Genomic DNA, 27,973 nt, shown 5'->3' with positions numbered 1-27,973 from the left:
TCTCCTTTTTGAAATATGTAATTATGAGTCCTTTTTCAAAACTGACACAGGTTTTGTTTTTTAAAATTTTATTTTTTGAAATACACAAAACGGGAAGTAAAGTTGCTCAATTTAGCTCTTTTAATGATCCAGTGGGTTTTTTTAACGTTTCGTCGAAAGGGTGTATAGCAGTCAGGGAGAGCTTGATCATCAGCATGTGGCCACTAGATGGAGTACTCATACAGTACATGAGAGGCTGGAGGCTGGATGTGCTAGTTTGGTGTCTTAGGCCTCCATATTTCAGTTTAACACCAGTGTTAAACCTGCTGTGGTGACTGTTTGGTACAGTGATACTAAAAACCCTGGCTTTTCATCAGTGCCTTAAACCTTCCTTTTGGCTGTTTTTTAAAGATGAAAGAGTATTTGGGATTGTGTTAGCCCCTGTACATTTTTTCACTAACACGTGATTGTAAAGTTCAGATGCTACGTCTAGCAGCTGTCTCTTTCACTTTGCAGTATGATTCAACAGACTTTGACTGGTGTCTGGGAAGTGCTTCAAGCATTATTGAGTTGAAATTCTTATAGAATCTTCAACATATGAGCAGCTGTTTTATTCCTTCAGGGGCGATGTTAATGCTATTTTATTACTCTGGAAGAGAGTAAGAGGCACACATTTGTTCAACGGTATGATTTTTTGATAACCTTGTTTATCCAATAAAAATGTTTTAATCTTTAGTTTTTCCCACATAAGGTCAAAGTATATACACAAGCAAGATGTGTATCTCATGAAGTGCTTATGATTTTTTCAGGACTTTTAATACCATTTTAAACTGAAACGATCAGTGGCTGCACACTGTTAACTGTTTTGTTCCTAGACTGTGGCGCAGCTTTATGTTAGCAGGTTTCATGTTTCTCCTTAATCTGGAACATCTTCAGGACTTTCGTAGTGTTGGGGGCTTGCTGGTAGAGCAGGGTGTCCTCTCGGTCAGCAGACTCTGACCTTGGTTCTTCCTGCCCTGCAGAGCTCTGAACCAGTGCAGTGTGGAGGTCTACAAGAAGATCGGCCTGCTGTACCCCGAGATGAGTGTCCACGAGCGCTCCCTGGACTTCCTCATTGACCTGCTGCACAAGGACCAGCTGGATGAGACCGTGCACGTGGAGCCTCTCACCAAGGCCATCAAGTACTACCAGGTACAGCACAGAAAAACCAGGGAGGGACAGTGTAAGCGAAGTAGTGATAGTAAACCACACTAGACCATCGCCTTTATAATTCCACCTGTTATCTTGTATGGATTCACTCGCCACCGATACTCAGTGGCATCTGTCTGTCCAGCAGAAATGTCTTCCATACGTTTGTTTTACTGGTGTGTAGAGACGGGAATAGCAGCATTTATTGAGCCAATAGGTTTCACATTTTTGTAGAAGAGAACTGTGCTTGTGAGCTTTGTAGAAGTGCAGGGAAAATGGTTTGTTTGTCTTGTGGGAGAGTTTTCATTCCATTACTGGTAATGAAGGTGAGATAGTGAAAAAAATCCCACAGTATGAAGATGATTTTACGTTTTTATAGAAAATAACCCAAACTCATTTTCCAGATCTTGCCATAGGTTTCAGTTACCACCTTGCAGCCTCTTAAGCAGGTTTCTGTTCGGAAGAGCACATACATTTAAATGTCCTGATTGTAAACATGATCACCAGAACAACCAAAACAGTCTTTTCCTTGCCTGCCATTATTTATTCATCTTGATTTTTCCTTCCTCACACTGCCTTAATATAGTGAGAAAAATGAATTTGACCAAATTCAGTAAAAACTAAACTTAAGTAGCATATAAGTTGGCCCTTACATGAAATATCAGAGATTGATATAGACCTCATTAATTGAACACGTAAACATTTTTACTACTTTCACACATGCCACATCTCTCCTCCCCACCCCATGCATGCTGGCACGATCCTCTACGGCTTTCCCCTCCCAGACAAGGGCTTTATTATTATTACTTTGATCCCTCTGACATCATTAAGGACACATGAAACACTGCAGTTCTTATAAGACAGTAAAGTGCATGAAGAACAAAGTGTAGCAATACACAGAGAGGGCTGCAAACACCCAGTTTCCTGTGATTAGAAACAAATGTGGTCACCTGCCTTGCCCTGTGCAGGGAGGCAAGAATTCTCAGTGCAGTTTGGAGCAGATTTGTTTATTACGATAACCTTCGGAGAGCTATGTAGAGAAGTAACAATGCACTCTCATCCACTGCACAGGGAATTATAGACATTGCTGAGTGCCTTTTATACATTAACTGCAAGCTTTTTCATAACTATATTAAGAATCTAATGTTGTGTTATGGAAAACAATCTATTTGAAATAGATATGTCTTAACACGAAGAAGGGGTGCATTCAGACACGGGAATACTAACTCTACAGAGTGTTTACAAATTTTACACATTCTTCAAGGGTCTTAGCCACCTAAATAAGGATCCCAGACCTACAACCAGTGAATTACTTTTTAAAACACAAAAACAAATTAATTCTACACCTGGATTACATGATACCGATTTGCCATTTTCAGTAAATCATCCAGCCACACTTATCTGTAATCACTGGACCACAACCTTCAATTTACACATCTGGACTGTCATCACCACTGCCTCGTGTCCTTTTCCTGTAACTGTTTCTCTGGCTAATAATGAAATCATAATGTGGGGAAAATCCTCATAAAATTACTTTTTTGACAGATGATTTTTATGGCAGTGACGGGAGAGTGCTTATTCATTTAAGAACAGTAACAATGTGGCCCATTTAGACCATATGGTCGTTAGTTAATAAACTCAAGGATCTCATCTAGCTATTGGCTTTAACAACTTGACTGGGGACCCTGTTCCAGATTCCCACAACACTTTGGCTAAAGGAGTGCCTCCTGTTTTCAATTTGTGCCCTCTGGTTTGTGTTTCACTGTGTTTTCGTAAGAAGTTGCGTTACCTTGGTCAACGGCATCCATGATTTTAAATTCTTGAATCGAGTTCCCATGTGGCCATCTCTGTTAAAGACTCAAAAGGTTCAGTTCCTATCTTAAACGTCCTTTCCTTTTTCATGACAGTGATAGCTTATTTTATCCTGTGTCTTTCATGGTGCCTCTTTTCGCAGCACTTCGTAGTAAAACAGGCAAAATAGCCAAAAAGAGGGAAGTATACCCAACATAAAGCAGTCATTTAAACAGATTTAAAGGCTATTGCATGAAAGAATTTTAAGAGTATTTTTAAAGAGTTGGCTTGCAAGATCTTGTATCAGCCTGGAGATCAATCCACAGCTTTGGAGCAGCAGAAATCCTGCTATCCCAGTGTCCTGAGCCGCATACTGGGAATTGAAAGATCGGATAAAGGCTAAGAAAGTGCAGGTGCAGAGTCTCTAGATGTTGCGCACCATTAATAGTAACATAACGCTGCAAAGCAAGACATTTCTGCTTTCAAAAATATGTTCATACACAGATTGTTTTTTTAGCATATAGCTTTATCTTGTCCCTGGAAGATCAAATTAGTTTTTTTTTAGTTATTTGTTTGTTGTTGATAGTTGAAGCTCTGTTTTTAAATTTCCATTCTTTATTTTACATCTGCAATTTATTGCAATCGCTGACCGCGGCCTGTCCCTCCTTTTTGAAATTTAAGTTATTTTGTTTCTTGGCAAATGTACCCATGAAAAATGAAAAGAGATTGCTTTCTCAAGGACTGTTGGGATTGACATTGACTCATTTCCAGTACATATGAGAAATCAGTTATGAAAAGAAGCAGCAATTCAGTGTAACGCAGAAGCAATAAGAATCACTTTATTTCACAGTATTATTTTCAGCATAATTTGTGTAGTTTCCTTGGGGAAATTGTTGATATTAGAACATGTTACTGTTCGATGTGACAGGGGACCTGTTCAGGACGAACACCCCAGGGCAGATGGAATTGCATGAGTTGGTTGCAGGTCACTACCAGTTTATCTTGTGATTGTAGTGCATTTTTTCTCACCTAGATCATTCTGAGCATGCCAGCTCATACTGCTGTCCTGAGAGGCCCGTTTCATGTGCAGGAATATTGTTCCAGGCTTAGCTGAGCTGTTCCTTTCAATCCTGAGAGGCTTGCCTTGTGCAGGAATATTGTTCCAGGCTTAGCTGAGCTGTTTCCTTTCCCTGCAGCACCTGTACAGTATCCACCTGGCTGACCAGCCTGAGGATTGCACTATGCAGCTGGCTGACCACATCAGGGTAAGTGCATAGCCATCAACACCATTACCCTTGCAGCAGTCTGCTAGCGAGGCTTCAGTAGGAATGCACCATTTACTCTGTGGGCTTGAACATATTTCAAGGTTCGTATTCAATGTTTTTGCTCTGTTAATATAAACTTCCTAACTTCAGAAAATGAGGCTAGCTGGATAATTTGATCTGGTTGTAGGTGTTGACAAGGGGATAACCCTCTTACTGAAGATAAACCCCTTCCTGTGTTTAATTAAGAGCACCATATTTTATAAGAGCTTGTATATTAAGAACATTTCCTCTTAGAAGAGATGTTTAAACATATTGAAGATAGTACTCATTTATCTACTTTACTTGTGAGAGTGGTATCCTAATAATTAGAAAAATTAATGTTAAGGTTCAGAATGTGTAAGTCAGATTTTTTGTCTTATGTATATGTTATTGTGAGATGGTGTATGGAAGATGTACTGCCTTCATTTTAATTTCAGAAACATTGTTTACTTGTGGCTTTTTGGTCCTATTCTAACAGCTCTGGCTTCCGGTGTAAATAAGTGTCAAAATTTCTTTTCTGGTTTCAGTTTACCCAGAGTGCCTTGGACTGCATGGCAGTTGAAGTGGGCCGACTGCGGGCTTTCCTTCAGGTGGGGTTTCTTCTTCCTAGCTTAAGTGGTATATTGGTGTCTCTAAGTTATCACTGTTCGCTAGTGTGTTCACACCCTGCGATGGACTGGTGTCCTATTTAGGGTGTAGGTCCGTCTTGCTCTCTTCGCTTCCAGCTTAAGCTACATGTTGCTGTAGCTCATGTTGGGATCAAGTAGCTTTCTGATCAAGGACAGATGGATGACTTTACTAATTCGTACTTCTTCTTAAAAAAGAGACACCTTGATACCTGTTGTGTTAAACGCATTTAAGATTTGAGGAAGATTACTTTTGTTTCTCATTCAGATGATTATTCATCCTGTTTTAACGGCTGATATTAGATTGTTGGACCAGTTTCCACCATGGGAATCTAAGATCATTAAAGTGAAAGTCTGAATGATTTTGTACCAGGAAATGCCAGGATTGCTATGACAAAAGTGACCAGATAATCAGTCTGCTCGCTTATGACAAGTCTGAAGCAGAACGACCAGCAGAATAACACAAAGAAGCAGCTGGACCACTAACAAGCACTGGAGAACTTTGAAATGGTTCTGTAGGTGGACAGATAAACAAAATTCAGCCTCTCACAGACACAAACCTTTAAATTTTTTACTGGCACAGGGACTGTTCAAAACCTGTAGGGGCCCAGGACCAGTCTTTTTGAGACACAATGTAGGGTGAGACCTCCTGAGAAAGAGATGCAGGATGTTTTCCTTCAGTCCACCACCATCGATAATATATTCAATTTCATCCCACATCACCCAGTTTGGGGAGGGCTTTTTACCAGTATTTCATGATGTTCTTCATTTGCATGTTCACTTTCAACACAACAAAGCAGCAGGGGGTGAAGGAATCCACCTTGAAATTTTTAAGCACAGTGGACAGGAGATTTGTGCTCAGTGATTTTAAGGAGTCGGGATTTTGACAATCTTCAAGAATAAGGACAAATAACAACTGTGAAAAATATAGAGGAATCTCTGCTATGCCTATTGGGAAGGATGATTTTAGGACTCTCCCTGAGGTGTCTCATTTCTCTTGATAATGAGCTTCTCCTGCATTCTTAGCGTTGGTCTCAGAGGCATGACAGGCTTGACTTTAACAGTCTGTCAATTACAGGTACATGAAAAACGTAGGAAGAGCTCCAGTAGCTCTGCTTCTCATTCTTTGACTTGACAAAGGTTTTGTGTTCCTTTGAATCCTGAGGAACTCTGGGAGATCATCATCAAGTATAGGTTACTTCAAAATTCATGCATCTTCAAATATCGGCTGCTGTTTTGTGTTTTATACATGCAGTAATGCTTACAAATGGATATGTCACATAGACATTTGAAGTCCAGACAGGAGTTAACCAAGGATGTGTCATTGCACCCATTTCTATTTTCAGTATTCCAATATTCTCAATGTTTTCAGCACATTGCTCTGTTTGATTACAGACAAGCTTCCTGCTGGAGTGCAGCTGACTAATTGAATGGAAGAATAAATGCAATGACCCCAATAAACAGTCCACAACTAAAACCACTCTAAATTCTATCATCACATTCCTGTATGCTGATAATACGGCAGTATGTGTTCTTCATAGAAATGAATCTCCAGACAATTGCCAACATATTTACTGAGGAATATGAGAAGATTACACTTAACATTCAGTCCTCCATCAGCCAGCTCCAAATGCACACGTCCCAACACCATCAGTTCAGTTCCACAGTGAGTGTCTAGAGAATGTAGAGCACTCCCTATCCCTTTACAGAAGACTGAAAAAGTGCAGTCTTTGGCCCTGTGTTTGTGGGATGTGGGTGTTTGAGGATTGCGCTACAAAAGCTGAGTCCGAACTGATGATCTACTGCTCCATCGTCCTTTCTGCTGCATGGAGCTGAAACACAGACACCATATAGGAAACGCTTATTATCACCGTCGTTATTTATGAAAAGTTTTACACATCGAGTGAGAGGACAGCTGCACTGACCTCAGTATTCCCTCCCAAGAAGTCACCACAAACGTTGAAGCCATGGTCATCTGCTGTCAGCTCCGTTTGGTTGGTTGTATTATTCTTCCTGCATAGCCAAGGCAGTCTCACCAGCAGAGAGCAGAAATGTTTAGAAGATATGCTATAAACAAACAGGTAGAAATTAAACATCTGTTTGAATTCTAGGAGGCTATGGTCCTTGACCAAACCAGATCGGAAAACTTAGGAAGCAGCCCATTTCTTTAAAGGCCCAAAGGTATCAGAATGAGAAAGCAAAGGGGGAGTGTTGATGAGAGCTTACCATGACCTCATCACACAGTACGAGACCAGATGTCTCCCAAGACACCTGCTTAGCCTGCCAGAGAGTGTGCGGTCCTACATCAGTCAAACCAGTCTCCTTCAGATTCATGGGAGATGATTAACCTCAGCTGTGGGAGAAGGCCAGTGAATGATTGAGAATGTATTAAAATGAATTCATACATAAAAAATGCTAATGTTAGCAAACAGTGCTTTGTAATGTGGATGTTTGATTTCCATTTTATTGCCATTTCACAGGATGCAAGTACAGATTTTCATGTTTAGTCCATGGTCTCGAATATACTTCTACAGTTTCTAGTAAAACTGCACTGTAAATGTTTTATTTAGCAAGGCTGAATCAGTAAAATCTGACCAAGAAAGCACATGTGCTTAAACACAGTTATGCTTCTTTTACATAATGTAATTGACCTCATGAAATGTGAGGCACACATAATCCGCAATGAGTATCCATAACTAATTAAGCTGCCTGGAGAACTCAGGCACACAAAAATCTTCCTGAACTAATTAAAGCAATATGTGGGGGTGAGTTTACACCGTGCAGTAACTATTGTAAAAAGTGCTTTTCAGTTGCACTGAATTGTATAGCTTACAATTCGGCATACAATTCTGTTGTATGGGGTGTATTTGTAATATTGTACTAGAAAAAATTATTGAGATTATTGACGTGTCTTATGTTGAAATAGTAGTCATTAACAAAATGAAAGCCATAACATTTTAGATCAGTAGATTATGGCCGTGCCAATGTTAAATGTCTGATTATGTGTGATTATTGTCTCGTGTAACTCGGCAGCAGGGTGGGGTAAAGAGCTCTAGACACCGGACTGCAAGCAGCTTCCCTCAGTTTGCGCCAGTGAAAGCCCTGCTGTATAAATTATTCTCCAAGCCAAGTGTCTTCTCCGTTGACGTGGCTGCTAGAATATAGTGGTAATAACCGGATGTGTCCTGGGAGGATGGGTCTTTGCCGAGGTTTGTGGTTTGATTCATGGTTTTAAGATCCACAGTGACTGTGGTTGTGAGCGGCAGGTTCCCTTTCTCCCCTGCAGACAGGACAGGAAGCTGCCGGTCTCGCCATCCTGCTGAAGGACCTGGACACGTCCTGCAGCGACATCCGGCAGTTCTGCAAGAAGATCCGCCGCCGGATGCCAGGGACAGACGTCCCCGGGATTCCTGCCGCGCTTACCTTTGGGCAGCAGGTACTTCACCAAATCTCCGAGCCAGTCCAAGCGGCATTTCCATAGCACTGATCATGCCGAACAATGAAATGTGTTGCAACACAGCATGTAGGCAACATACAGCCCTTTAAATATTAAGAAAAACATCACAGTATAAAAGCAAATATGTTCTTAAATGTTCCTGGTGTCATCTAACGTAATATAGAAATAAGTCAGTCCCACATTCTTTACATTTAATTGCTGCAACTTCATAATGGAAAGGAGCTTCAGAAGGAGTGTTTTCTAAGAATAATAAAAGGTATTTTCCAGGGTTAGTTTTCCAATTTCCTCGAACACGTGGTTTAAGTACCCTCTGCCGGCATTCACACCTTTTTTTTCTTTGATATTATTTAGATTTAGTTTTGGGGAAATCATCTCGTTTTTAATCTGCACGTCACATACTGTACCAATAGCACTAGGATCATGGAAATATCTGCTCAGTTCATCGGTGGTCGGGGAGTTTTTAGCGGTGGGAGTTGTTCCTCACACGTGACGAAGCGCTGGTTGAGGACTTCATCCAGTGTAAGCAGCAGAGCTGCAGCGGCAGTGAGTGACAGTAGGTGTTAAAAACAAAGATCACCAAATGACATGGGAACGTTAAGGGTGGCTTTGAGTGGACAATTATGATCACAGGTAAATGACTTTTGAGGCTCATGTTTTGCAAACATTTTCCAGCAATTTAATTCTCAGCTTTTCCTTTACTTGTTTCTCCAACATATGGTGTAATCAAGTTGGTACGTCTTTTTAGTAATCTTGCTGAGGTAGTATTTGTGAATGAATGACAAAGTAATTTACTTAGCAACTTTTTTGTATTCTTGGGTACTGCAATTTAAATGGAAATATTTTCTCCCTCTAGTTCTTTGCAGCCTTATTGAAGACATTTTAAAGCAATAAACAGTATTTTGTAAAATGGGATTTTTATCCGGGATTTCTAGATATAAAGGAAGAAAGCAGTTTATAAAACCCAGGGTCACTGCATTCAGTGTGTTTTTAATTGTAGGTCTTTTTCAGATGGCTGTTGATATTTATTGCTTGTTTTGTTAATTTGTAAGCAGCAGTTAATCCTAAGTGAAAGATATCTTTTTCATTTTCATTGTTGGAAAGAGATCATAGAAAGTGTGAATCATCCTCCATCCCCTTTTAATGCAAAAAAAACAGTTTCCATCTGCTGTACTTAAAACACACAGTATCATATCAGTTGTAGCTGAATGGGTCGCGATGTATCACTACCTGTATCATTGAGCTAGAGCTGATACCAGCAGTACCAACAGTAACAATAAAGGCAGTCCCAAAAAATATGCATTTAAAGTTGCTCCTTTTAGGCTAGTTTTTTCTGGACATGTATTCACCATTGCAGTATTTTAGGCATTCCTTTTCACTTAAGCTGTAATTTCCGAATAGACTTTGAAGATGCTTCACTAGATCTGACAATGGCAATCTGTGTTTATTTTATAATGTAATAAACTGAAAACATAATATAATTAAATATAAGAGTTAACATAATTTACACCTCTAAGTAATAAGTAGTTATCAACTTTTATTGGAAATTCACATGGCTCTCTAATTTGCTGCTGCATGAAAAACATCTCAGTGTTTTTGTGAATTTTCTCGTATTAGATCAACAAATGTTTTTTAATTGTCCTGTAAAAGATGTGGTACATTACATTACAGAACCAAGGAGGACCTATTGATGAAATTGAGACAAATAGGACTTTGCTATCATTTTAATCTGTTCTGTCAGTCTGTCTCAGCTGATCTGAGGAAGAAGTGATGTTACCAGCTTTGAACACAGGGCTGGGTATCTGCCTCCAGATTCCCACAAGCCTTAATGGCAAGATGTTCCTCCTGTGTTCAAAGGCTCTTCCTTGTAGACTACACCTGCATCCTCTGATTCATGTTTCACTGTTGATTTTAAAGAGGTCGGCTGGGGTCCTTTGAGGATTTTGAATGTTTGATTCAGGATTCCTTTTTTTAGTCTTCTCTGCTTAAGACTGAAAGCATTCAGTTCTAAAAGTCAGAGCCTGAGAATGTACCTAGTTGCTCTTTCAAACACATGATGTGGTATGTTTAGTTCTTCATAAAAGATTAATTCTCTAATTGCAGGTCGTAGGTATTCAATTAAATTAATTACAAACGTGTATACAAGATGTAGATAAGTGCACTGTGTTACATGCAGGAAGCTCAAACATGAACTATATACCGTATATTAAAGAAGGAACACTGCATTTTTTCAGCTTCTAGACAATGTTGGTAAGCAATACAAAGGCAAACAGTGTTAGAATGTGTTAGGATTAATTTAAGGGATTTTGTTTATAACTGTAATGCACTAGAAAGATTTATTTTAGAATTAGCATTCAGTTTTGGTCACCACAATAGAAAAAATATATGTTGATAATCTAATGATATTCCTAGCAGTGTTAAAAATATTTTTTCTTTGACTTGTTTCCATTATTCTGTAGGACGTGTCAGCTGGTAGCACAGTTACCTGGTTTCTTGCATTATCCAGTACCAGTGTGGGTGTGGAAGTACCTTAGAGAAAGTGCTGTATTACCTGTCTGTCAGATGCATCCCTGTTCATTCTGCAAATAAGCACCTGAGTTGTGGGGGGCACATCGTCAGGATGCCCCCCTCTGCGCTCTGGGTTTAACAGCAGCTCTGCGTGGTCCTGTCCCCTCCTCTCTCCCCCTCGCAGGTGTCGGACACTCTGATGGACTGCAGGAAGCACCTGACCTGGGTGGTGGCCGTCCTGCAGGAGGTGGCTGCAGCCGGGGCCCAGATGATTGCTCCCTTGACTGAGCAGGAGGGGCTGGCGGCCCTGAAACTGGAGGACTTGGCCTTCAAGGCTGCAGAGCAGGTAGGCAGCGCCCCCCAGTGGTGTGGAGGGGCCTTGCGCTCCTGCTAGTTTTGGGGTGCCTGTCATCCCAATTTTGCGTTTTTAAGCATTGTACCTGTAAACATTGGATTTGACACACAAACCAAAAGGGTGAAATAGTAGAGATGTTGCATACAATGTCTGCTTATGAGCTTCACAGGGGCCTACAGTATAGAAGAATATGTGAGAATTCTGAAAATGTAGGGGTTGTTTTTGTTCCGTGTTAGGTTTATGCTCACAAAATAATACAAATTGGTTCTCAAAAAGCTTGTCTTTAACGTATGGCTTTATTGTCTGCTTTGTTAACATGCCCATGTATGTCCTCACTGATTTTAGGACAGAAAGAGTATTCTGCAGGGTCCTTACTAAGCCAATAGATTTACATTCTGTAATACGAAAAGCAGTTTCACCCTATACATGCACGTTATTGAAAGCTGAAAATTGCACTGTGTTTATTTCCCAGTTATTGTCTACTTTCGTGTGTCAAACCAACTGTCTCTTCCCTGCAGATCTACGGCTCCCAGGGCATTAACCCACATGAGTGTCTGCGCCAGTCCTGCAGTATTGTCATTGCCACCATGAACAAGATGGCCACTGCCATGCAGGAGGGAGAGTACGACGCCGAGCGGCCGCAGTACAAGGTCAGGAATAAGGAAGAGGGTATTTTTAAAGCACAATATGGCTCTGTGGCTCAGGATCCGCGCCTGTGACTGGGAGGTTGCTGGTTCGTTTCCCGCGGCCGGCAAAGGAATTCTCCTTCATTGGGGCCCTGAGCAAGGCCCTTAACCCCAACTGCTCCAGGGGCGCTGTATAAATGGCTGACCCTGCACTCTGACCCCAAGCTGCTCTCTCCCTGTCTGTGTGTCTTATGGAGAGGGGTATGCAAAAAGACAAATTTCTAATACAAGAAATTGTTTATGGCCAATAAAGTGATCTCTCTCTTATCTCTTATCTCTTAGCGGCAGAAATGTATGAATGAAACCAACTTGTTTTTCTTCAGTGGTGTTTGGTGCATTGCTTCAGTGTGCTGCTCTCTAGGCTGTCCAGTCTGAAGCCCCTCCTCTCCACAGAACCCTCCTCCAGTGGAGCTGAGAGCCGCTGCTCTGCGGGCTGAGATCACTGATGCCGAAGGCCTGGGGCTCAAACTGGAGGACAGGGAGACCGTCATCAAGGAGCTGAAGAAGTCTCTCAAAATCAAGGTGAGCTGAAGCTCTTCATTGAAGAGAAGCACTGCACCCCTGCAGGAATGAAAGGCTGCTACTACAGCTCCACTTATCATAACACAATATATTTAGACATTAGTCAGTATATGTGCAAATATACATTTTCAAGATGATGTCTCAACACTGCTGTACTACCAAAGGATTTGTTTCGACTCTCACTTTAATACAAATGTTATTTTTTTTTGTTTTACTCATGCCTTAGTGAGTGACCCTTACATTTTATGGTTTCAGCAATTTATGATTTGAGGATTTGGAAAAAAAGGGCTTTATCGGGTATGCTGCTGCACATCTTGCTTCCAATTTTAACAAATCTCATTTGTGCAGTATTGCAGAACTGCAGGCTGAGCCAGCACTCCTTAAAAGCACTTTAATTGGATATCACTAAGAAGGAACTTGGTCTTTTCCTCAGACTACAGGCAGAATTATCCATAAGCCTAGACTTACTATTTTTAAAGCTGTAGTAAAGGCATTTTCACTGACTCAACCACAACGAAATCTTTGAGAATATTCCCACTATTAATACGAAGTGGTGGTGACAAATGCTATTTCATATTACTGAAAAAACAATAGGGGCCTTCTGTGTGCTAACTATCGGCCCATCTCTGTGCTTGCATGTAGACTTGATGCTGACATGACTGAATTGATTCATCAAGATTAACTGGGGTTTATTGCAGCTGGAATGACAGATATTTAATTAATGCCACCACTGGTGTCAAAACCCCATCCACAAACTTTTAGATCCTGAAAAGGCCTTTGATCACATCTAATTTAATCTGTTTTTAAAGCTGCAGAATGAACAGATGAACTTCGGGACTATGCTGGTTATAATGCTAATGTAATGTTTGAATGAAAGCTTTATAATACTTACATGTTTATTTTAATGTGTACCTTAAACTATAAGATGTGTTTAGATAATATTACATTTGTTTTTACCAGATGTTACATTTACGTTGAGTAAAACGTAATTCCTACAAGATTACTATTCATGCTTGTGTGTGCTTGAATCCAAATGGCCTGGCATGAACCTCCCTGCTGTTTTTGCACAGGGAGAGGAGCTGAGTGAGGCCAATGTGCGCCTCAGCCTCTTAGAGAAGAAACTGGACAGCGCCTCTAAAGACGCAGATGAACGCGTGGAGAAGATCCAGACCAAGCTGGACGAGACCCAGACGCTGCTCAAGAAGAAAGAGAAGTAAGAGTCGGGTGGGGGGGGATTGTGTTGTGCTGGTGATCCAGGCGAGTCCACAAATACACAGGCCAGGGGGTTGGTCAGGGGTCAGAGCGCACAGGGGGAGAGAGTAGCCGTTTACACTCAAGTAGGAGGCGCATGATGAAGTTAACGTAAAAAAATATATAATATATAATAATAGTACCCTGACCAAGCTAAGCCCACCCAACGGTGACAGTGCTCTGCTAATCGTGTACCGTGCCTTTCGCTGAATCCAAAGACCAGGTTCAGACTGACCTCATCCTGCGCTCTGAGCACTGTTAATGGGAGTCCCTCAAGAAGCAAATACTACCAACTTATCTCTTGGTCTTTAACTAGAGAAGGAGAGAGTGACAGGCCAGTGGAAATGGAGTATGTTACAAAATTAAAAAGCAGAACTCAAATAAAGACGGACAAAGCTAGGTGCCTAAGCAGGATTCTTATACAATTTGTGTTTCTGTCCTTGCTTTCGCTCTCTGCTAACTCCCACTCTTATTTCGATTTTATTTATTCAGGTAAATAAAATGTTGCGTAAGTGCCCTTTCTATCTGAATTGAAGTGTACCTTATTAAGCTTGGATGCCCAGTGCATGGAAACCTGAAGACGCGCTCTGCTGACGCTGTTCCCTCTCCACAGGGAGTTTGAAGAGACTATGGACGCTCTGCAGGCCGATATCGACCAGCTGGAGTCGGAGAAGGCAGAGCTGAAACAGCGCATCAACAACCAGTCCAAGATGACCATCGAGGGGCTGCGAGGTCCCCCCGCCTCTGGCATCGCCTCCATCGTCACTGGCCTGGCAGGGGGTGAGTCTGCCAGCTGGCGGTCCTGAGCACTGCCGTCCAGGGGCTCTCTTGCACAGAGCCGAGGACAGGTCTGTGGGTTCAGCTGGAGGAACCAGAGCGCCTCTGAAGCTGTATTCAGGACTGGTCTTTCTTCTGTGATCCTTCACATGCATAACAGTTGACTTGTGTCGATAAAGAATCTAGCTCAGGAAATCCTTCACAAAATTAAAAAAATCCCCCAGTATCTCAGGTACCTCATTACCATGACGAAGCTGGTGCTTGTTATGATTTTTCATTTAGAATTAAAAAATAGTTAATCTCCTACTATAGGGAAGAACAATCAGGAAAAGTAACACTAAGATCTTTGCTATGGATAAATGTCCATTTCTGTGCAGCACAAACGTATGTGATTATTTTGCGACTATGAAAATTAATGAACTAAGTAGCCTTTTCTAATATAATAGTAACTTAAATGCAGAGTAATAGGCACGCATCCAAAATCCTACCTTCATTTTACAGATGCGTACACTGAGTTAAATGTTTTCATATTGATTTCAGTTTAGCATTATTACATCTCCAGTTCTATCTTCTCTTAATGGTAAATGCCAAACCCAATTATGACATGCCAATTAATGAGTCTTCACGTGTTTCTTAGGCAAGCTTATGCTATGTTTTCATCTTTTTTGTATCAAAGACTATCGCTTCAAATATGCTTCTAAACTCTGCTTCTTAACAAGCTATATTCTGCATTATCACAACACAAGAACAGAGTCTCCACCTAACCTCTGCTTTGATTTAACTGTCTTTCTATATTCCCCTTCTCCTCAATGCTGTCCCCTCTTCAATCTGCAGATGAACAGCAGAAAGGTATTGTATCCATTGCCAGCTATAGTTCATCTGCCTGTCATCACACCTGCCTGCCTCTCCCCCCCCAGGGGAGTCATGCTGTACAGTGAATTTCTCAGTAGCAGTGCTTTAATAAAATACACTAATGGATAATACTAAGTAGGGGTATTCGAAGTACCATGTTTGCATGTTGAGATGTTGAATTTTGCTTTACAAAGCAGATTGCATGTTGGCAGAATTATCTGCATTCTCTTCATTGTTGGAAAGTAAAATTAAAATCATACAGGTGCTTCTTTTAAAAGCAACACGTTGGTTCTTTATTTTCTGCCAAGGTTGAATAAGACATTGTCAATGGTTGAAATTCATTCACTTCTACCTAAAGTGAGGACATTTTGCTGTTTCAAATGGTCTTAAGAGTTCTGTTTATATTCAAAGGTCAATTAGTTCCTATGACAGATCTAAGTTTGAGTGGTTAAGCCGCAGAAGTGATGTTTCTTGTTAAATGTAGTCTGGGTTGCTCATGTGGCTCGACTATGTGCTAGCATGTTTTCTAGAATAGGTGACTTTCTGTGCTGAAGCTGATAGCTGTGGTCTATGCATGACCCTTGCGAGCAGACTGCCAAGTGAAAAATGTCATACTCAGTGGCCTTTGAATTAGAACTGAATATTGGATTTCCACCTGGTAGTAGGTCTGAAGCTCAGTGACCTGTGGGCACCAGTCTCCGCGCTCACTGGTTCGTGATGGAGCTGGAGCGTGGTGATGCTCACCGGGATGCGTGCTGTTCTTCACAGGAGGCACTGTGCCCGCGATGGGGATGGGTGCTGGCCCCATGCAAGTCATCGACTCTCCTCTCCTTCAGCAGCAGATTGAGGCCCAGCGCCTCAGCATCAAGAACCTCAAGAACGAGAACAACCGTCTTAAGGTAAGCAGGGGCTCCCAGTGCAGAAAATTGATGGCCATTGTAAAAACTCTTTGACCCGGCCTCTAGCTTGAGAACAACAATAATTGATATGTTCCGGATGGAGCCTTTTGTTCCATCACTATGTAGTAGCTGATTTCCTATGGTAGCAAAGAAATAGCAGAGCAACTCCAGTTATGAACAAAATCCGTCAGCTTTAACTATGAAAGAGAGGAGCTTTCAATGCCGATAATTGCGAGGTTAGGCTCACCTCCTCTGTCCCCATTTTGCAGATAACAATTGACAGTAACACAGCAAATTGACAGCAAAGTATATTTTGATTGCAAAGTCATTCCAGCTCATCCCGGGACACTCCCAGGTATTCGCAAGCGCTCATGTGCTCTTATCTCTCCGGCCAGTCCTGGACTGGCAACCCAGCCCCACGACTTCTGAAATATCTGTGGGACCGCGCAGAGCTGGTCCCTTGTTCCGCCGCCAGGACAGAATCCGCTGTCTCCTGGATTGGTGGTTCAGCTAACTCTGGAGCAGCTCCTAGAGAGTTGTTCTCGGCAGGTGTGGAGAAGATTTCATGTCCCAGGATGGGGGCTACATAGTTGCAGTTTAGACAAGATCGTTTGTCAATGAAACTTTCTATATAAGAGAGGAAAACTTTCTTGCCATACAGGACAGAATATTACAGAGAGAATATTCTCAAGTAGAAGGAGCTGAGGTTGAACCCATTTCTTTTCTATGCCCTGGTGACCCCTTGGTTTCAGTTTGAAGCAGTCCAGCGGGGTTTGAATTTGCTTTTAGGTCCAGGTCAGCTCACTGCATGGTGCTGTGTGTACACATGTGCATACTTATTTATTCTTATGAAATTATAATTTTGCCAGAATTTTGTGTTGAATGTCAGTTATCCAGATGTATCGCAATGGAGATGTGATAATTACACAGCAGTGCACATTACTGGCAGTTCTAAATTGAAAAACAGCCGAGTACATTACTTCATATGACATATCAGCAGCTGTGTGGTCCTGATTTATAACTGAGACTAATGTTTTGAATGCTTCTTTAGAAAGAGGAATGTGGTGTTTAACCTTATGTTCAACTTGGCACTATAAGTACTTGCCAAGGGTAAAAACGGAGTAAGGAAATTCAGGAGGTAAAAAAAAATCTTTAAGGATTTTCTCACTTCTTTGTTTTGGCACAGTACATTGTCCTGGAGTCTCTAATCGCTGTGCCGACCTGCTGTGAGCTTAGAAACCGATTGCTGTGTTTCAGTTAGCTAAACAGATGTGCAGCTGGTACAGCTGCAGTCCAGTTCCTCCGTAGCACAGGGAATACTGGGCAGAAAGTAAGTGTGATCAGCTGAAAGTCATTGGTAATACAGATATACTCACACTTTGGGCCCACAGATGTTCAGGGTATGGAATGGTTTGCAGGCAGTTCTTAGTAAAACTGTGGTAAAGGACCCTCCCTGGCTGAGCGTCAGTGCTAGTGAAGTATTCCAGTTTGCACAGAGAACGCCCACCACGTGGAAGTCATATGACTGTAAACCTATTGATTTAATTATGCCATTTTAATACTGAAAATAGTTTAAACATTTTCCCTGTCAACATTTTTGTTTAAATGTCTTGTGACGCACTCTGAAAGTTGCAGAGTTGTAGTCACTTTCACTTTGTTCATAGGCATGTGTCATTCATGCTTAGTTTTTTTTATGAATCTTGAAAAGACTGCTGTCGTTGAAGAGTATTTTTAGTTTTATGGAATACCTGGAACACTTGTTTTCCCAGTTTGATCGAAGTCAGAGCTCCGCTGTCTGTGACAGCCTGGTGTGAGGGTTACATTGTGTCGCCTGTGCTGCCTGCCTCAGGCTTTTGAGTGTGGGTTTGTCCACTTGACTGCAGGCTGAGAAGATGAGCACCCAGCTGGCCTCCCTGCCGCCTCTGTGCGTCTCCAAGCTGCCGCTGAAGGAGGGCGTGAGGACAGAGGTGCTCTCCAGTGCCCTCTACCGCAAGACCAACCAGCTGCTGGAGACGCTGCTGCAGATGAGCGCCAACACCAAGGTGGTGGACATCACCGGCAAGACGCCAGGTGAGGACTGCGAGTGGAGAGAGTCCAGGGGTTTATTGCCGTATGTGCATGTGAGTTGGAATTCTTGCTGACACACACGGCTCAGCTCAGCTCCTCAGGCCAGAGTCGAGGGGTTTTCTTTGGATGGGCTATTGAGAAAAGCTCTCCCTGGCCTGTCGTGTGGATACAACATACTGTACACAAGGTGTCTATGTGTGGGTCCACAATTAAATTTAAAAGGTCAGTGAACTTTCCAAAACTTTCCAAAACGCAATTCTGAAGTGGAAAACAGTGGATGACAAGTAATTCATTAATGGTCAAAGTTAGTGGTAGTTTGTCTCAATATTTCTTTCAGTCGTGTGAAAGCATGTTAATATGGGGGTAATATTGGGTCTTGGGCAGGATTCTAGGCTAAGGCCCCTTTCTGTGTAGCAAATACACTCTTTCTTCCCTGTAAATGACCCTTTTCAACCAAGGAAGGAAGCAGGGCAACACATTTCATTAATCCATGAAGCTAGGACAGTTCTGTTCGATCATTTATTTCTGACTTAATTTGCAAAATTATTGAAAACTCGTGTATAATTGGTTTGTGGTACTGGGCCGTTTTAGTCAGCTTTAAAGCATGAGAGGGTCTCGGATAAGTGTAGCATTAGGGTGTTGTGAGGGCGTCTCTGGTGAAGAGAGTGCAGGTGGTGCAGGGGTGCAGGATGAGCTCACGATCCGGGGGTCACAGGCGTGCTCGCTCTTGGCCAGACGTGCTCGCTCTTGGCCAGCTGTGCAAGCAGTGCTGTTCTTCCAGAGGGGTGTGTTCTTCTCCAGCTGGCACTGGAAACGTCCCGCATGGCAATATGTTGCCTTTTTGGGGGGGGTTTAACTGTCAGCCAAGACTCGAAAATGCACAGTCAGAACAAATATAAAATATTTGGGGAAAAAAGTATCTAAGAATCACTTCAGTAGCGGTTGCTTAGTATGAGGTCGGTTCCCAGTATGCGTATTCCTGTTCCCTCCACCAGTGCTTGTGGTGGGCCCTGTGTGGCAGCGGGGGCTTGACTGCTGAAGCAGGTTTGCGTTGTTCTTTTCAATGGGCACAGTACTGATCATCCCCTCTCCCTTGTCCTGCAGTGAGCCCCAGCGTGCAGCTGCTGGAACAAACGGCTCGCCTCAAGTCCCTGAGTGACACGCTGGACAGGCTGAAGGTAATGCAGAAGCTGGAAAAATAAACTGAAATGGCTGGGCAATTAAATTTAAATTGCTCTCAGCTACTAAACTGCCGACAAGCTCCTCTTGTTTGCATCCTTTAATATGTGCTGGTGTCTGGCTCCAGCTCACTGTCATTTGGTTGATGTATTTGCTTCAGAACAACTCACAAGGGATTGTGAGAAAATTCATTGGATTTACCAAAACCTAATTCTTGGTATGCTCGCCGTTTCTTTATTTAATACCACAGACGTTAGTAGATGGTTGTCTGTGAGTATTACTGTGTTGGGTTGAGGGGTAATCACAGGGTGGCATCAGGTTGATATGCCTTCTCAATGGACAGTTCTGTCGTTTGTGTTTCATCAATGACATTAGAAGAGTATTGACTTCATTTTTCCACCTCAGGATGAAGTTGTGGAGCATGTGGTGTCACAGAGGCCAGGTGGTCGTGTGCCCTCAGACTTCGCCACCTTCCCCTCCTCATCCTTCATCAAGGTGAGCATGAAGAGATGACCTGCAGCGCGCTGGCTAGTATCAGGAGTCTGGCACCTGGTTCTGACAGCCTGCCTCAGTCTCGTGAAACCTTCTGTTCATAAAGTACTGCATTATCAAGGGATAAGATAAGATTTTATTGTCCCCTGGGGGAAATTTTGTATGGACACCCAGCACTTCTGTACATTGAAATAGGATGCAAAAGAAAAAAAAAGAAGAGAAGAAAAACATTGCACATCACTCTATTGCACTTGTACAGTATAACACATAGCAACATGTAACATTTATAACACATCACAAAACATACAGTATTGCACTCAAGTGGGTTGTAAGAGTCAAAATTGTGTTTATCCTTGACATTTGCGTTGACAGCTTTAATGGATAGTGGAACAAAAGAAGGTTTGTATCTGACTTACATTTGGGAACCCTAAAACGTTTGCCAGAAGGAAGAAGTTGATATTCAGAATTGAGGTTATGGGAAGGATCTGATATAATTTTTCCTGCCTGTTTGATGAGGGATTTTTCTGCAGGGAGGGGTGCTGTTTCACTCCCATGACCTTCAAAGCTGTCTGGATGAGGCGGGTGATTTGCAATTTAAAATGAACCAATAGATTACCAAACCACACTGTAATCCCATATACATAATGCTCTCGATTACAGCACGGTAAAAGAGTAGCATTGCTTCCTGTCGAACTCCAAACACTCTTAGTCTTTGCAGGAATGGATGTAAAAACAAATGGCCATTTTTTAAACTCAGAGGCAATGGGAAAAAAAGTACTTGCTGCAAGTGACAGTGAGCCCAAAACCTCTGACTTCCATTGCTTTTTTAACGATTGTTTAATCAGTAATTATTTAATTTGGGATCATTTTGCCTTTTCCTTGGTCAAACAATCACTGAAACTGATGACTTATCAAGAAAAACAGTGCAGGCAGCATAAAGGGTCTTTGTTGTGCCTCTTGATCACAAAGCCAAGAATAATTTTCATGTGTAGCAATCTGATATCTCCCGTTAAATTATTTTAACTGTCAAGGATGAAATTTAAACCAAGCAAGGATATAACAAACAAAATTCAAATACATATGCAGAAAAATAGATTTTAAAAGTCTTAACATTATGCAAAAAACATAAAAAGTGCTCTTTACAAAGCTGATGGTGAGAGAACATCAGATAATTTTTTGGGTTAAAGATCTTAAGCTGTGACAGAATATAAAAATATTATTTGCCCTAATGTTATGCTACATGCTTTTCAAAAGGAAAACTTTCCTGCTTATTCTCTTGTCTTGAGATGTCTTGCAGGCTTTTTGAAACATGGCTAGCTCCTGGAGGACTAAAATGCTGTGCTCACAAAACTATACAAAGCCACACAAGCTTTCATCTTGAAAAAGTTGTGCAGGGTTATATTCTTTTTTAAACTAAAAGTACAAGATTGCAGACTGGAAATATTTTTCAGAGCAGGTGTTCTTGAGTCTCACAAAAAGAAAAAAGTCTGAAGCACACAGTGCCTTATTGTTCAGTCCTCTGAAATCAAAGCTTTGAGGGAATCGGAAACACCAATGTGCTTAAGTATATGGACATATTTTCCTAATCTCCCACAGTGCTGCAAGACAAAAAGCAACTCTGAAAAGTGTTTTAAGCCATGCAATCTGGTAAAATTGTATATTTTAGGATTCTTCTAGGTATTTTCTAGCGGTGTTGGAAGAAGTCAGTGTTCCAATCTGTATCAACAAAACAGCGTTGACATTTTGCGAGAGAGACTTTATTATGCCCAGGGGGCGACTTGTTTTACAGCAGCAGATGGTATAAAGAAGACCTACTGATAAAATGGCCCCTTTTTTTGAAAATAGAATTAACATCTGCCTCAACATTTGACTTGCAGTCCAGCGCAGTCCTCAAATACATGTTTTTACCTACCACCTCCACTGATTCTCCCCGATGCAGGTTTGAGTGAAGGTCTGAGGGTTCTTCCTGAAATCAGTTGGCATGTCTTTTATTCACGCCAAGTGGCAACCCCATCTACAAGTGGTCCAAGTCATCTGCTTGCAGCAAACTAACAGTAACAGAGTCGGCTGCAAATGTAATTGTGTGCCTTGAGTGGTGATAACTCTTACAATCCAATCGGTTGTTCACACAGCAGAGTTAGGGAGACGATACACATCCCTGGGGCGAACCAGTAGAAGAATACAGTGTATTGGCCTGAGTTCTATCAGTAAGGAAATCAGTAACTCTGCCCACAACATTAAGATCAATAACAATATTAGACAATACCTTAGTTGCCAGTAAATAAGGATAAATACAATAAAATACAAAAAAAAAACCACATTCAATATATCAACATATCCTGAGTCTTATTTTCCTCAAGATGCTGGAGGATAAGGTCAAGAAGGCATGTTACATATTGTGGCATTTTCCACACCTCTGTCTGCCCTAAATGAAAGTTTTCATAACCAGTGAGGTGAGGGCTGCTGTAATCATAAGGGATTTGACTTTTGCCACTAGGACCACAACTGATGCTTTACAGATCCTAGGAACCTTTTTCTGATTTCATGACAGTAGGAAAAAACAGCAAAAAATGCCACACGGCTGTCTATAACAAACCTTTTCAAAACCCTACCCCCAAAAGAAGCAGGACCAGGACACTTCCTCTCTCTAACATGAATTAACAATTTACAAACCTTAAAGTTATAGAAGTCAAGCCGAAGATAAAACTGATTCAATTAATCTGCATAGTCAGCAACTGTTTTTCCACCCCACCCCTTCTTACACATTCCCACCACGCAGAGCACAAATGACCTTTACCCATTTCACCCTCCACTCTATCCTCATATCTTGCTTTAGCCAACTTAATCTCACCTTTAACATGCTTTTGGAGCCCCCCCTACTCAAATCAACATCCCCTTGGTGAATGTTTTTTTATTCCTGTTTAGAGCTGATGAGAGAGATTTTGTCACCTGGGGCGTGTCATTAGCGAATACAAGATTTTAGAGCAAACTACCACATAACTAGTAATTGTTCGTCAAGATGAGAACTTGAATGCTTGAACGTGAGCCAATCAGTGCACTGCTAGCAGTCCTGCAGTTGCTGCACAGAGTCCTCGATCCCGACCAGAAGGCCGTGCGCTGGACTTCACTTCTCTTCAGAGCAGTCTTGTGGGTGAGAACCACTCACACGGCACTGTGGTCAGGTGAACCCGTGGAGCTTTAACAGTGGATTTATATGCCTCTCACTGATCCAGAACACAAGTCCAATATCCTGTTAAGCCTCATTGGACAGGTGACACATTCATGAGAACGAATAAGTGACCTTCGTAGGGTACAGTGGTTTAGATCTCCCTTGATAAAGCCAGGAGCACTGGGGAAGTTGTTTTGAAAATCCTGAACAGTCCGGGCTACTCTCTCCGCCGACTTTATTGCATTGAATATAGACCCCACCTACAAAAACTTGAGGAGACTCTCTCTGGAGGTAAAATGGATGCAGAGGGACTGATAGGGGCTGGATGTCAGGCTTGTAAACACTTCCTCTCCTGACCACGGTGTTGCGCCAGCGCTTGTGTCTGAACAGATACCTCTCCCATGACCCATACCAGTCATGGGCATCTTGCTCCCAGCGCACAGCCGCTCCAAAGCTGTTGGTTTGCACATCGGTATCTTTATCCTGCTCTTTTTGCCGTGTTGCTGTGAACGCCAAAAGGCAGGCATCTCCGTCCTCTGGTAACAATTTGGCCTGGGCTCGCTGCTTGTCTGTTTCACTCCGGAGCGGTGGCGTGTCAGCCAGGATAATGGAAGGAAGAGATCAGTACGCGATTTGTTTAAGTTTCTTGAGTCTTTGGCACACACCGCCTTTCTTTCCTCTCTCTCTCTGACGTGTGTAGATGTCTCATTATCTGTGTCAAAATATTCATTGTGCTGTCTCAGCAGGAAAGCAGGAAAGTGAATACTTTGTTGAAAAACCTCAGCGTCTCAGTATTGGCCCAACAGATGTTCCCGACTGGATTGTGTTCTATTTGATTGGCTCACTACCATCTCTAAAAACTTCCCCAGACCAGCAAAAAATAGTCCCTTATAAATTTAAACTTGTTTGCTCACCAACTATAAACTGAACAGTAACACGAAGAAATAAACCAACAAAGACGCTACTGTACAGAGAAGAGATTGCTGCTGCCGGCTGCGCTGTGCGGCACCCTATCATATGGTAGTGTAAAGTGATTATAGTAATATGATGAGCACCGTATTGCTGTAATATATGAATGTTTACCCCAGAAATGAAGGATTTGAGACAACAGTAGTAGGATCGGTGGTACCGGTTCCGATGTCAATGAGACGTTTCAGCCTGAGCCTCTCTGTTGTGTCTCTGCAGGCCAAGGAGGAGAAGAAGGGGGACATGGTGTACGTTGGGAAGGTGATGGTCCCGTGCCCTAAGGGACAGGAGCAGGTGCACAAGCTTGTGCTGTCGCAGCCGCAGCTGCACAAAGTGCACCGGCTCCTAGGCTCCTAGGCCCCCGCCAGGCCCCCGCCAGGCCCCCGCCAGCCCGGCTCTTCCCAGACCCCGCGGGCTGAGCCTGTCCTCCTCCACCGCGCCGATTCTTCAGAGCTGCTCTTCACAGCACCCTTCAAGTTTGGGACCACTCGGATTTCGTCAATATAGTTCAGCGACATAGAGTCTTTTCTTTAGAAGTAATTTTAGCGAACAAAATCGAAAAGAAAAATAAAATCTGCGTTATTCATGAAACACCATCATATGTTTTTAAAAAGTTTCCCATCGCCACAACTTCAGATTTAGTCTAGATTCTACATTTTTACTGAATCTTGATGTGAACTAAATTGTGAAATTGTTTAATTGATGTGATACCCATCACATCTGTTATACTCTGTTTAGTCAAAGGGTATCTCAGAACTACTCATAACAGTGAAAATGTACTTTATTCTTTATTCCATGTTAAAAATACTCATTGGCAAAAAAGTCCTTTATGTTTCATCAGAGGCCAGGACATTGCATTCCTGAAAATGTCTTTTCAGCACGTTATACCACCAGTCCAATGGCTTGTCTAGTTAATGGTTATTTTCATATGAGTGGAGGTAGCTGCATCTGAAACTGAAGTTATTAATTTATTTACTGTAGTCTTTTTATTTGAGAAATGCGTTCATTTGTTTCAGAAAAGTGTACTGATCATAAGAGTGTTCACTCAAGCAGTTGCATGGAAAAGGCTAAAATCCTTGCTTTGTGTAGGAAGGGTGTTCCTTATGTCTTGAATGAACTTAAGTATTTAAGTGACCAGATTTATTAAGTTGATTCTTGAAGGAAATAAAGCTGTTAAGTATTCTTATTCACCTGGTGTTTGTTACGCAGCCTCAAACCCTTGTACTTCGATTCAAGTCTTTTGAAGTTGAGATTTTAAAACTAAGCAAAATGCTTTTCAGTTGCATGGCACTTATTACTAATTGTTAAGCAGGGGTGAGCTGACATGGGAGGTTTCCTTTGTAAAAATCTGCAAATACAGGATTATTCAGTTCACTGTTGTAACATTAAAAGATGGACATGTGCAGTATTTACTGTACCTTCATAGTATCTTTGACTGAAAACTTCTTCCTTTGTCTGTTCAGTAGCTTCACAAAACAGAGGATAAGAAGATATAAAATTAATAACGCTTCATAGGGAAATGTAGCACCACATTTCATTATGAGTAGTCTACTCCACTGTAGTTTAACAGAGTAGATCTACTGAAGGCTCATTTTTAAGTTTGACATGAAAATGAGAAGTCACTATCAACATTCAGACTGTACACAAGACTTTCAGTTATATATGGAAAACTGTTTTGCAGTCTGTTTAATGGTCTTTGCCCCTAGAAAAGTAAGGTTCAGTGGTCTTACAGTGGCCACATTCAGTGCTCTCGCAAGTCATGAGTTTGACACAGGACAGCTTTAAATCGGAATCTCCAGCAGTATGATGTTTGTAGTTGATAGGGAAAAAATGCATAGGTTGCATAAGTACCTATGCATAGGTAAAACATGGATAACACTGTATCCCTTAGGTTAATATTTCCTTCAGGGTAGAAGATCATTTTGTATTCAACCAACACTCTGGGCTGAGTAAAATGAGAACCTGCAGGAGAATGTCTAGCGATTCTCTGGTGATGAGTATAATGATGCAACAGCCTTAGATAATCAGCTTTTTCAGTAAAGCCTTATTAAGATGTCTTACTCTTCGATATTAGATCATTTGTATGTACAGTAGCACGTTCCAGCATACGTTACACTTGCCAAAGAACTTTTCTTTCTACATGCCCATCTTTTCTTTGTTTGCAGCTTATCACTTCCATCAGCTTCCTAATACTGAGACAGCACTGACTGCGTCTGAGATTAGATCAGCAAATTCCTGATAGCAAGCCCACCTCCCATTCCCATGCCTCCTGTGTGTGTGCATGTGCTGAAGCACTACATTCAATATGGTGTATCTTAGACCACACATTGGTCATGCTGTACTGTAACCGTACACTAATAATAAAGATTTATTATTAAGGAGCACTGTGTCTTTTTTTAATAAATTGAGACTAAGATTTATTCAGTAGGACTTTTAAGAGACTTATTTCACTGGTGAACAATCCCAGCTCCACTGCCTTTACAGGCTTCCTGAGACCTACCTGTCAATGTAGTGGGTATCCCTATGCTACAAAGATTACAGCATGTATCATATTCTGCAATACCAGCTCAAATTACAATATATTGGGAACAGGCCAGGTTGGGTGTTTGAGAAACAGTGTTATTAGGGAGATCCAGCTTACACTGTGTCTGACTTTGTAAAATCAAGACTTACCAATTATTTTTATTACATCCAACTGAATGGGAGCTTCTAACCTTGGGAGCTACAAAAAACAATGTTGAACAAACATTTATCTGGTCTTTAATTTACAGACAAGACATGCTTCATTGCATGCTTCATTATATCAGCTTTTCAGTTGAAGCACTATGATATTCTCTCAGTCTCTGAAACCTATTGTAGTGCTGAAGTCCTACATGTGAAATCTTGTATTCCAGTTTTACTTCCAAATTCTTTAACACCTATATTTTTCATCATGCTTCCTCTTATAGGGCTTGTTGTTCTTTCATCAGTGTCTGGTCTCAACGTTTGTTGAAAGAGCTCTCTTTCAACCATTGTCTGTCTGCAGCTCATTCTAGGAGAACAATCTTCCTACAGATATCCCACAACCCAGGAAAGACTCTCTTTGTTTCCTGATCATACAGAAGTGCTTCAATTCTTGTGCCAGAGCAATAGATTTCATCAATAAAGATCATGTCCTGAAACAAACGCGAACATTGAAGGGAAACGTCTAATATTCTCCTCCTCCAGCAATGTCAATGCAAAGCCAATGATGTAATTCTTGATTTGCCCAGACTCGCAGTCACAATCTGTCTATTAAAACTGGCCTAGCTTTAACTATCCAGGAGCAGCTCGAAAAAAGAAGCCACAGCTCATCGAGTTATATGGGTGATATCCTATGGCAGAAGACATGTGACCTCCTTGAAATCTCTGCTTTCAGTGTTGGACAAACAGAGGGTCTCATGGTTGCTGATTAACTTGGAGCACTGTTGTTAGCAGCACTACCACTGGCAAATTACACAAAATCAATGGTATACAGCTCCAACAGCAAACAAAATTGATGGAAGTTCTTCAACATCACATTTGTTCTATTCAAGTGTTCGCCAGGTTTTAAAAATCCCAAATTCAATTAAGCCCGGGGTTTTCATGGAATCTGCTGGGACCAACAGGGGAAGCTCCTTGAATCTGCTGGGACCACCAGTGGAAGCTCCTTGAGTGCTCCTACAAACCGCAAATTTGAATTGGACAGTTTTCTTGCAGGATTGGGAGCTGTTGTAACAGACAAAAAAGCTTATTGCATGCAAGGAACAATAAGATCAAAGTGTTGGTCGGAATATACAGTAGGTACAGAAATTCCAGTTTATATAGCAAAACTTCAGCCGTTTCTGAAGCAAATTGTTACCATGGTAATGGGGGGAGGTCACCTGTGGTTGGGCATTCCCAAGACTTTG

At 41.7% G+C, this 27,973-nt stretch overlaps 1 protein-coding gene across 5 annotated transcripts in view; it reads left to right on the top strand.

Annotated features, from left to right (window-relative positions):
- LOC148679009 (dynactin subunit 1-like) overlaps positions 1-26,446 on the top strand; it is a 79,488-nt gene extending 53,042 nt beyond the window's left edge. For 4 of the 5 annotated variants that reach the window (XM_088638310.1, XM_088638317.1, XM_088638303.1 and 1 more), the window contains 15 exons: positions 1,002-1,170; positions 4,155-4,223; positions 4,790-4,852; positions 8,175-8,324; positions 11,035-11,196; positions 11,724-11,855; positions 12,285-12,413; positions 13,484-13,626; positions 14,278-14,444; positions 15,276-15,290; positions 16,062-16,192; positions 18,076-18,262; positions 19,364-19,437; positions 19,844-19,933; positions 24,285-26,446. In XM_088638310.1, coding sequence (XP_088494436.1) covers positions 1,002-1,170; positions 4,155-4,223; positions 4,790-4,852; positions 8,175-8,324; positions 11,035-11,196; positions 11,724-11,855; positions 12,285-12,413; positions 13,484-13,626; positions 14,278-14,444; positions 15,276-15,290; positions 16,062-16,192; positions 18,076-18,262; positions 19,364-19,437; positions 19,844-19,933; positions 24,285-24,422 — 1,819 coding nt within the window. In that variant the 3' untranslated portion in view covers positions 24,423-26,446. The remainder of the gene's footprint in view (positions 1-1,001; positions 1,171-4,154; positions 4,224-4,789; positions 4,853-8,174; positions 8,325-11,034; positions 11,197-11,723; positions 11,856-12,284; positions 12,414-13,483; positions 13,627-14,277; positions 14,445-15,275; positions 15,291-16,061; positions 16,193-18,075; positions 18,263-19,363; positions 19,438-19,843; positions 19,934-24,284) is intronic. The other variant, XM_088638295.1, reaches the window with a different exon arrangement.
- Positions 26,447-27,973: the final 1,527 nt, after the last annotated feature.

Source organism: Lepisosteus platostomus, chromosome 1 (assembly GCF_059453375.1).
Source record: "Lepisosteus platostomus isolate fLepPlt1 chromosome 1, fLepPlt1.hap1, whole genome shotgun sequence".
Classification (NCBI taxonomy): domain Eukaryota; kingdom Metazoa; phylum Chordata; class Actinopteri; order Semionotiformes; family Lepisosteidae; genus Lepisosteus; species Lepisosteus platostomus.
This window is presented reverse-complemented; position numbering and strand designations above follow the sequence as displayed.